Source organism: Contarinia nasturtii, unplaced genomic scaffold, assembly GCF_009176525.2.
Source record: "Contarinia nasturtii isolate CC-2019 unplaced genomic scaffold, AAFC_CNas_1.1 Cnas_scaffold_2934, whole genome shotgun sequence".
In the NCBI taxonomy this organism is placed as follows: Eukaryota; Metazoa; Arthropoda; class Insecta; order Diptera; family Cecidomyiidae; genus Contarinia; species Contarinia nasturtii.
The window spans coordinates 29,134-39,589 of record NW_022200251.1 but is presented as its reverse complement, the minus strand read 5'-3'; the positions used below and the strand labels follow the sequence as shown (position 1 = coordinate 39,589).

The 10,456-nt window shown below is 35.0% G+C and overlaps 3 protein-coding genes across 6 annotated transcripts in view; 1 reads left to right on the top strand and 2 right to left on the bottom strand.

Annotated features, from left to right (window-relative positions):
- LOC116349598 overlaps window positions 1-6,746 on the bottom strand; it is a 16,115-nt gene extending 9,369 nt beyond the window's left edge. The window contains exons 1-3 of one of the 2 annotated variants that reach the window (XM_031781118.1): window positions 6,446-6,746; window positions 2,873-2,991; window positions 2,684-2,780 (exon numbers count right to left, since the gene is read on the bottom strand). The gene's annotated coding sequence lies outside the window, so the exon portion shown is untranslated. Of the gene's footprint in view, window positions 1-1,552; window positions 1,570-2,683; window positions 2,781-2,872; window positions 2,992-6,445 lie in introns of those variants that run through there. The other variant, XM_031781119.1, reaches the window with a different exon arrangement.
- The window catches only part of LOC116349597 (intraflagellar transport protein 172 homolog), an 8,182-nt gene extending 1,388 nt beyond the window's left edge, over window positions 1-6,794 (top strand). For both annotated transcript variants that reach the window (XM_031781115.1, XM_031781116.1), the window contains 14 exons: window positions 489-778; window positions 986-1,209; window positions 1,272-1,468; window positions 1,539-1,803; window positions 1,876-2,037; window positions 2,271-2,343; window positions 2,429-2,557; window positions 2,636-2,839; window positions 2,919-3,076; window positions 3,147-3,487; window positions 3,569-3,843; window positions 3,912-5,454; window positions 5,561-6,303; window positions 6,456-6,794. In XM_031781115.1, coding sequence (XP_031636975.1) covers window positions 489-778; window positions 986-1,209; window positions 1,272-1,468; window positions 1,539-1,803; window positions 1,876-2,037; window positions 2,271-2,343; window positions 2,429-2,557; window positions 2,636-2,839; window positions 2,919-3,076; window positions 3,147-3,487; window positions 3,569-3,843; window positions 3,912-5,454; window positions 5,561-6,303; window positions 6,456-6,704 — 4,853 coding nt within the window. In that variant the 3' untranslated portion in view covers window positions 6,705-6,794. The remainder of the gene's footprint in view (window positions 1-488; window positions 779-985; window positions 1,210-1,271; window positions 1,469-1,538; window positions 1,804-1,875; window positions 2,038-2,270; window positions 2,344-2,428; window positions 2,558-2,635; window positions 2,840-2,918; window positions 3,077-3,146; window positions 3,488-3,568; window positions 3,844-3,911; window positions 5,455-5,560; window positions 6,304-6,455) is intronic.
- Window positions 6,795-6,870: 76 nt separating this feature from the next.
- On the bottom strand, window positions 6,871-10,115 carry LOC116349600 (regulation of nuclear pre-mRNA domain-containing protein 1B). Of its 2 annotated transcripts, XM_031781123.1 has the most exons (6): window positions 9,685-10,115; window positions 9,037-9,574; window positions 8,238-8,687; window positions 7,979-8,151; window positions 7,755-7,898; window positions 6,871-7,553 (listed from the first exon to the last, which is right to left on the bottom strand). In XM_031781123.1, the coding sequence occupies exons 2-6, from the start codon at window positions 9,185-9,187 to the stop codon at window positions 7,398-7,400; spliced, it is 1,074 nt and encodes a 357-aa protein (XP_031636983.1). In that variant the 5' UTR covers window positions 9,188-9,574; window positions 9,685-10,115; the 3' UTR covers window positions 6,871-7,397. The 2 variants fall into 2 exon arrangements, with proteins under 2 accessions (XP_031636983.1, XP_031636981.1); XM_031781121.1 differs by having other exon boundaries at window positions 9,037-10,115.
- Window positions 10,116-10,456: the final 341 nt, after the last annotated feature.

Below are 10,456 nucleotides of genomic sequence, written 5' to 3'. Positions count from 1 at the left end.
TTTTTTTTTTTTTAGCTCATCAATGTAGAAAATTGAGGAGAATTCTTAAAATTTGCTAAGGTTTTTGGTTCAGAGAGATTTTTTTCCGATTTGCTAAGGTTTTTCGCGGAGAAAATTCTTTCGATTTGCTAGGGATTTTCGCCTCAGAAAGTGACTTCCAAAAAAAAAAAAAAAACGAAAATTTTTTTTTTTTTATTAATTTTTTTTTGTTTTTTAAAAAACCCCCCCCCCCCCCCTGTAAAATGTAGCTCGCACATTACTGACATAGAGCATGACTATTTTGTCTTATTTAATTAAAAACATTTGCCACATCGATGACATCATGAATATAGCGCCAAATTAAATATTTCATTAAATATACTCTCTATTGTATGCAAATGAGACATCCAGAACATGGCACAAAAGAGAGAAACTCATAATTATTCAATTTTATCGTTTTGAAATGAGAAATACAAATGAGAAATGTTAATTGGTTTGTTCATTCATAGGTTTGGAAGATGGTCAGGTTCGTGCATTAAATACAAAAACAAATAAATCACAACAATTGTATGGGACACAAAGCATGGTTGTATCTTTGGCGGCCAATGAACGTGGCACCGGTTTTGTTTGTGGTCATGATGATGGCTCGATTATTCGTTTTTTTATCGGCGAAGAATCGGGCGCTCAACTGTCTGGACGAATTATACAACATCAAACGACACCGGTGGCATTGGCATGGGCCAATGGCTATATCATTGCAGCCGGCTGTGATCGACGCATTATATTTTATGACTCACAAGTGAGTGTCAGCCAAATGAAAATTGTTCACATTTTATCTTCAGTTTCGTTCAATTCATTTTTTTTATTGATGTCAAGCGCAATTTAAATTGAATTTAAAAATTGATTCAACATATTGAAAATGCTCGACTAGGTCATATTTTGAATATTTTGGATATTTTGAGAAGATGCATTCATTAAACACAATGATTCATTTTCATTATTTCAGGGTCGACAATCACGCCTATTCGATTATTCGCGTGAAGAATTTGAAAAAGAATTTACAATCGCATCGGGTAGTCCAAATGGACAGGCGGTCGCAATCGGTAGTTTCGATAAAATACGAATATTTACGTGGAGCCCAAGACAAAGTGCTTGGAATGAATTGGCCACCAAACAAATCGATAAACTGTATACCGTCACTGCAATGAGTTGGCGACGTGATGGCGCAAGGTTAGTATTCTATTCAATTTTTCTCGATCCATTTATTTCTATGTTTGCTTCACTCTTATCAGATTGGTGATCGGATCGTTATGCGGCGCTGTAATTATGTTTGAATCGGCATTGCGACGAACGATTTTACAAGATAAATTCGAATTGACTTTTGTTGCGCCAAGCCAGGTGCTTGTTAAAGAGCTACAAGAATCAGCTGGTGAAAATGTGCTAATCGAATCACAGATTGGATTGGAAATCTATGATGTTCGAATTATGGGTTGGTTTGAATTGAATTTGATGCAATCGGATAAACAAATAGTCAATCAATTTTGAAATCATTTTTTCAGGTAAAAATAATTACCTCGTTGCACGCACCGATGAATCATTGATTTTATGCGATTTGACACGGAATTTGACGAGTGAGGTTTCTTGGACCAAATCAGGCGATCATGAAAAATTCTACTTTGAAAATCCAAATGTTTGCCTCATATTCAACGCCGGTGAACTGTCGTTGGTGGAATATGGCGATAATTTTATCTTGAGATCTGTTAGGACCGAATTCGTTAATCCGCATACAATTTCTGTGAGATTGAATGAAAGAGGAAATACAAAGTACATATTTTTAAATTAAATGAGAAAAAAATGTGAAGAATTTTAAGCGATTTTTTTTTTTTTTGCTTACAGAGACAACAAGAAATTAGCCTATCTGTTGGATATGAAAACTATTTGCGTGGTCGATTTAATTAAAGAGACAACAATCGCTCAAATTCAACATAATTCGAAAGTCGACTGGCTTGAACTGAATGAAACCAGCCAAAAGTTATTATTTCGCGATAAGAAAATGCGGCACGTGATATTTTTATTGATTATTTTTTCGAGAAAAATATTTTACTTGTTTTAAAAATTCCCGAATTTTTATTCATTCAATTTTTTCCCCGAAATTTGCAATACTTTTTTCTTTGAATTTAATTTTTTGTGTTTTTATATTTTTTTAAATCAAAAAAATTGATTACTTTTCATTTCAGTGTTTTACATTTTTTTTAAATTTTCATGTCAATTTTTTCGAAATTTAATTTTAGCTTATATTTAGTTGATGTCGCAACGTCTGGTGAGAAGCAATTACTATTACCAAAAGCGTTATTTGTTCAATGGGTAAGAAATCAATTATTTCATCATTTATGTAGTCGCTTTAATTTCAAGTAAAATCTTTTTAATTTTCATTCAATATCGCCTTTAGGTAATCCAAAGCGATGTTGTCGTTGCTCAAACTGACAATAATCTGGAAATATGGTATAACATTGATATGCCTGAGCATAAAACGTTGATGCCAGTTCGAGGCGAGGTCATTGACATCGTCCGCGAAAATGTGTGTATTAATTTGCCCTCAATTTGTGGTTTCCCCATTTTTGTGGTAAACAATTTGATTTAAAAATGAATTTATTAGGATAAAACGGAGGTGAAAACTCGCGATGGAGCATCTGAATTTACTTACTGTCTCGATGAAGGTTTGGTGGAGTTCGGTACAGCAGTTAACGATAATGATTTTGGTCGTGCAATATTGTTCCTCGAGACTCTCGGCGATGTACCGGCTGCAAAAGCAATGTGGCACAATTTAGCAAATGTTGCTCTGAGTCAACAGAATATTTTGGTAAAAAAATACGATTTAAAAAAATGTTCATACTTGACCAAAAAAAATACACCATTTATTGACACTGAATGGATTGCAGGTAGCTCAACGTTGTTTTGCCGCTCTGGGGAATGCATCGAAGACGTTTTACTTGAGCGAAACAATGAAAATAGCTGAAAAATACGAAGAAACAACCGGGCCTGGATTACAATGTCCAGAAGTTCGTGTTAGGCTTGCACTTTTGGACGCTGATCTAAGGTTTCAAAATAAAAAGCTAAATAAATGTCAAAAAAAGTAAAAAAAAACTACCAAATTTTCGTTTTTCCAGAACGGCAGAAATGATTTATCTTGAACAAGGAAATATTGAGGCTGCGTTGCAAATGTACAAAGACCTTCGAAAATGGGATGATGCGATCAAGTTGGCCGATCGTCGTGGTTATTCGGACATTGAAACTTTATTAAAAGAGCAAATGTCATATTTGTTGAAAAGTAATCAGGAAGAAAAAGCCGGCCAGGTGTTGGAAGCACGCGGTGAAACGGATCAAGCAATGACATTATATTTGAAAGCTAATCGACCAACAAAAGCAGCACGTCTATTACTGAAGTTGCCGCATCTACTGCACGACGAAGAATTATTGAATCGCGTCATTACATTGCTCATTAAGTCTGGTAACACTTTGCTGTTTCTTTAATTGATGCATTCTCTTCATCTTTCTTTTTTTTTTTAAATCCATTACACTTGACTAACAGAGTTGTACGAATTGGCCGGTGATTTGTCGCAGAAAATGAATCAGCCAAATGCCGCGATTGACTATTATCGTAAGGGTAAGGTATTTGCGCGTGCAATTGAGTTGGCTCGCAGTGTGTCTCCAGAAGAGGTGACAACATTAGAAGAAGAATGGGGTGATTGGTTGGTGAGTCGTCGACAAGCCGATGCATCAATTAGCCATTATATTGAAGCTGGAGCAACATCAAAAGCCCTGGAAGCCGCCGTAAATGCAAAACAATGGCTTAAAGCCGTTCAGGTAATAAAAAAATAAATCAATTGAAATAAATATGCATAAATTCTCTGAAATATCTGGCTATTTTTCAGATTGCACGAGTTTTGGACGAGCCCGATGAAATTAAGCAATTTTCGGTTGAACTTTCGAAACAACTTTCGCAAATGGGCAATATTACAGCGGCCGAGGAGATTTTGGTTCGGGCTGAAATGTACAAAGAAGCCGTTGATTTGTTAAATAGTTATGGTCAATGGGAAAAGGCATATGATATTGCTGAAAAATATCTTGGTAAAAATATTGTGCGTGATATGTTCATTGACATGGCCACAAAATTGGAGGAAGAAAAAAAATTACGCGATGCTGAAAAAGTATTGCTAACCATAAACGAGCCCGATTTGGCGATTGCAATGTACAAACGATTGGAACACTACGATTCAATGATTCGATTAGTCGAACAGTATCATCGTGAATTGGTGAAAGATACACATTTGCATTTGGCACAAGAGCTCGAAGCAAGAGGTAGATACAAAACGGCAGAAAATCATTACATCGCCGGTGGAAATTGGCAAGCGGCTGTTTATATGTTTACCAATGCAAATCTATGGGAGGAAGCGTTTCGTGTGGCCAAACAGAAAGGTGTTGAAGGCGCTTCCAATCAGGTTGCATACATGTGGTCACGAACGCTGCCCGTTGACGGTGCATATAAGCTACTTTCAAAAATGGGACTCATCGAAGCGGCAATTACTTATGCATGTAAAGATAAAATTTATGATTTTGTATTGGAATTGTGTCACATGGCAAATCGACCAGCCGATGATATTCATTTGAAAATTGCTCAAGACTATGAAGACGAAGGGAAATTCACTGAGGCCGAACCGGAATATTTACTCGCCAATAAACCGAAAGAGGCAATTTTAATGTACACACATAGTCGAGATTGGCGGTCAGCACTTCGTATTGCCGAACAATATCTACCCGGTGCCGTCAATGAAGTGCTTTTAAGTCAAGCGGCCGATGCACTCGAATCACGGAATTATATTGACTACGAAGCATTATTGATTCGTGCCGAACGAACCGACATTATTTTACAGCATTACAAAGAGAATTTAATGTGGGATGATGCCATTCGAATTGCCAAAGAGTATAATCCGTCGTCGTTGAACGAATTGAAACGATTGCAAGGCCAATCGAGTCGCAACAGCGGCTTAGCAAATGACTCGAGACAATTGCTACAAGAAGCATCTGATTATGCACGCAATGAACGATTCCGTAAGGCAATTGATTGCTTGATGAAAATTAATCAAATTCCAAATGCCGATCCACAAGTCGTTGAACAAGCGCTTATACGTGCCGCTGATATGTGTAATCAATTTCTTGAGGGAAATGATGCCGTTGAAGTAGCACACCAATTGGCGCCTAGTTTATTGAAATTAAATCAAATTCCAACCGTTGCTCAACTATATTTGGCTGCCGAATTACCAAAAGAAGCGGTCGATGTATTTATACAAGCCGAATATTGGAATAAAGCACGGCGGCTGGCCAAAGAGATTGACCCACAATTGCTGGCGTATGTTGAAAATCAACAGAAAATTCGACTTCGTAGCGATGGAAATATTGAACAATTGGCTGATATTGGTGAGCTCATTATTTCATGAAATTTCGATAAATTAAGACTACACCGTATGTCATTTAATGCGGTTCGATTTTTGTTATGTAATCTTTTTTTTCCTTCTTCGTATAGATGTAATCGCTGCACTGGATTTACTAGCCGAACAAGGCCAATGGACGCGTTGTATTGAAAAGGCAAAACAACACAATATGACTATAATGCATAAATACCTTGCCCAATATGCAGCACACTTAATCCAAAATCACGATATTGTCAATGCATTGCAATTGTATCTGCAGTATGGTGCACCGGCTTTACCACAAAATTACAACATTTACTTGCGTATTGCGTTGGGCTGCTTTGCATTGCGTGAAGCTGATGGTGTGCATGTGTGGAAAGATTTACGAAATTTCCTTTTTCAATTGACACAATCAATTCGAGCCGAATCAAGTGATAACAATGATAAGATGCGCCTTAGCTACGATCAATTACTATTGATAGCACATTATTATGCAACACGGGCGGCATGCCGTGAAGTACCTTCACTACATCAAATCGCTGTTAAAATATCAATCGCATTGATACGATACAGTGATGTAATTCCGGTTGATAAGGCATTCTTTGAGGCTGGAATGGATTTACGAACATTGAATCGTGAATGTGAAGCATTTGTATTTTTAAATCAATATTTAGATATTTGCGAAGCAATCGAAGATGCAAGCAATTTAGTCGATTTTTCCGATTTACATGATATTACGGATATTCCTGAATCGGTGCCAATACCCGAAAAAATGCATTTACACGATGAACAAAATGTACACGAAGAAATACGCGAATGGGTCTTGGCCATTAGTATGGACCAAAAAATTAATCAGGTGCGGAATTATTCATTATACAATTTTTTTCTTCAAAAATATGAATAAACTTTGAAAAGAATTACAAAACTGACAAAAAAATATTTAAAAATTGGTAAAAAAATGTCAAACTAAATTGGGCGAAAAAATAAAAAATTCTTACATAATTCTAGATATTACCGACCGATGATCGTAATTTATACGAGTCACGCGTCTTTGATCACGAGCAACCATGTGTTATTAGTGGCTATCCAATTCAGCATAAGCAACCGGTGATTTTCCAACGATCACATCGTCAGGCGAATCGTGATGTCTGGAGCAAATTGACGGTGTCTGCAAAAATGTCACCACACACAAGCATACCCGATACAATTGAATTTGTCGAAAAATGGTGTGGCCATGCTAATTTCATTGCCTATTAGATTTTACAAATGAATTCTAAGCTGTTGTATTTTGTTTTGTTTTCATTTTATGGCATACATTAATGTAATATCCTTTATTTGCTAAAAAAATCCGTCTTTTGTTTCGTTTTCTTTTTTTTTAAATTTCCATTAAATTTAAATGAATGAATTTGATTACTAGAAATTGTTATATTATCAATAATTGAGTTTGTATTTAGATTAAAAATTGGTTTGTGTTTCGAATAAAAACAATATTCAAATAAAATGCCTAACAATCGGGTGCAATTTATTATTTGGTTCGATTTTTCTTGTCTGTTGTCATTTTTGATCAATATTTTCTTTCTTTCCTCTATTCAGTTTTGTGTAAATTTTAATTTCCTATTTAATTCTAAATTGTTGCCGACAATCCAACGACAATTAACAAAATACATGTACATGTGATTAGCTTCTTGCGTTAAAACGAAATAGCCGAAAAAAAAACTAATAATTATACAAAATTAATTTTGTGTTGTTTTTTTTTTGCGAAGAATTCAAAGAAATTTATAATTTTCTTTGCACTTTCTCACTCTTAATGCGTGTTCACAATTTAATCAAATATTTTCTTTTCGCTCTCAAACAAATTTAAACAATCGATTCTTTTTATCATAAACACCTTCGATGAATTTTGGTATGATTTCTTTTTATATGCGTGAATGGATAAAACATAGAATAAATTCAACCCGAATGGACATTGAATAAATCACCAGCCGATGGTAACGGTGCCAGTCCGCCTGTCACATCAGGCAATTGTGTGAGGTCCGGAAGATTATTCAAATGATTTTTTATCTCCTTTTGAACATCTTTCACTTTAACCAATTTTTTGTTGTACTCCTGTAAACAGTGAAAAATAGGTTTCAATAAACCAATTTCAATTCACAAAACAACACATATTGAGCGCAAAATTTCAAATTTTACTAAAGACTGTTTCTCAGGGCAGTATATTTGAGTAGGAGTACTTTTTGGAGCCGAAGGAGTACGTATGCTCTGAGAAACCGTCTCTGAATTTGACCAATAACGAAAAAAAAATCGTACCTCGAGCCGTTGTTCTGCTTGTGCCAATAGTTCCTTCTGTTCAGCTTGAAAATCTTTCAGCATTTGTGTCAATTTTTTACGCTCCTCCATTTCGACCGACAGCCTTGTATTATAGTCATGTAGAATTTGTGCGGCTTCATTTACCTGAAGAAAATTGAGAATTTTCATATTTTTTTAAAATTCGGGTCGATATTTCAAAAAAAAAAAAATGTAATGGAACCTACTTGAACTATCAATTTAGCGGCTGCGTCTTTGTCTTCAAGCTTCGACAGCAGTGCAATTTCAGATACTTCCGGTGGTAAATTGGCGATACGCTCTCGAATATTGGCATCACTTGAAGCTGAATTTTCTAGATTAATTAGCGCTTTGATTAGCTCCTCTGGTTCCGGTGGATCGCCTGTAAAATTGAAAAAAAAAGAGAAGAAGATAGATTCAGTTAAAAATGTCAATCGTCAAACTACACTGAAAATGAAGAAAACTCACCAGCTGGTACCTTTGGACTGAGAATAACATGCGTTTCAACGGTGCCATTGATTTCGATTGTTTCACGTTTGCCATGCTCTTTGCCTGATGTGGATGTTTTTTGTTTTTTACTGCTTGGCTCTTTGCCATTTTCAATGCCATCGGTGCTCTTTCGTTTTGATGTTGATCCCGTGCTCGTGCTATTCTGCGTTTTCTCTCCAATATTATTCAATGCATTTCGATAGTCTTCAATCTGTTTTTCATCATAGACACCTCGATCTTCCCAAATTTTCAATATACGACCTAAGCTGCCTAATGTTTTTTCATCACTTGAACACGTCTCACCGATATGTGTGAAGGCATTTTTCAGCATTTTTCCAAATTCTTTGCCGTATTCGGGTCCTTTTTTCTTACTATTTTGTATAACATCGTTGGCAAGGTACATGAATGTTAATTTTTTACTTTGAGGCACTGCATTCCAAACGAAAACAAAAAATCAAAGAAAACAAAACATTAACATTATTTTTTTTTTAAATAAAAACAATCATTTTATTATATTCTCAATTTTGTTTGTGATTCAACAATGATAACATGGAAACGGCAACATCTACTGTTGTCGCAAATTCATTATCATCAAAAATCGTCACATCGATTTGACAACACCACTGAGCCATTGGATGCATACAATTGAGGTTATGATCTATTTGCATGGAATGCAATAAAGATTTGGATTTTTTGTCGTCTGAGTGCTTTATTTTCGTTCAAATAATATAGAGATTCACAGTATACCGATAACAATTTCACTGTATTTTGTTTTTACCTTTCATCAGTTCCTTGTACCATGACTTCACGATATTGGCATAGTGTTTGCGATGATGGATCAACCATAGAGACAACGTTTGAATGCTTTGTTGGCTTGCATTTAAATCAATAAGTTTTTTAATCAATGCCGTTTCCGTAAATGCTGACATTTTGTTCGTTTAATTAATATTTTGTTTATATGTCTATTTTGTCCGATGCGGCCGTTTTGAAACAACAACAACAGCGAAAAAGAAAGTCTTATCAATATCTCTTTTTTCGTGTCACACTATTTTCGTCTAGTTCGATTTGTATTTTGTCTTTTGGTTGCACTCGATTCGTGGTGATTGTGTCTGTATTTTTTTTTACTCTTACGACTTCAATCGACTTGAATTTTTCTCAATGCAAATTCGACCGTCGAATCACCTGTTCCATTTGTTTATTTTGTTTAACTATTTCCTTGTTTACGAACTTAATTTTCAATCATCAATTGGTGTCAGCTAATGTCTCGATGATTTACTACTTTATTTAGATGAACATCGTCTTAATCTATGCATGTACTTGAGAGGCAAATAAAACAATTGAATTTTGAAACGTTTTCTTTGTTATTATTCTTTTTCAGTGTTCAATGTTTTTCGATCTTTATTTTAATTTATATGTTAATATGTACTCGTTAATGTTAGCATCGGCTTTTTTTTTCCCGGAAAAAATTGAACCTTGTTTTTTTCTCTTCTGCCCAAACAACGAAAAACAACACAAACAAATAAGAAATCTTTTGATGAACCAATCACAAATGCATGTTTTTCATTTGAAGCTATTATTTTATGTCGAAAGTTAAATTTAGTTCAACTAAAAACAAATACAGTGTATTCCTTTTTTTTCTTGGTTAATGTTGTATGCTGAGTATTCTTATGTAAAATGTTTCGAACTAATGTAATTATCAAATTCTTTCTTCTTTTGAAAAACAAAACAAAAACTATTTTGTTGTTTGGTTGAAATTCATCAATTAAAACCACAGATAATTCAAAGTAAAAACAAAATTTCGGAGAAACTGCTTTCAATCAATTGTGTCGCACATTTTTCTTCGTTTGTAATACGGTGCGTGTGTGTATGTGTGATTGTATGTAATTGTGTAAAGTCGCAAACGAATGACGTTTATGCCGTGCTGAATGGGTGTGTGAACGAACCGTAATGAGTGCCGTGAACCCGACATTATGTTCAGTTTCACCGTGTTTGGTGTGGTGAATATGACAAAGCTCGTTTGCTATAGCGCTCAATTTAATACGTGACTTTTCGTTCTAGAACCAAAATGTGAGCACATTATTTTTTTGCATTGACAACAACAAACAATTTGCAAGAACCAAATGTTCTTTTTGGACAAAAAAAATAATGGGATGAGAGAATATATGATTGTTTGATTGCATCAATCGTTTGGCATATTT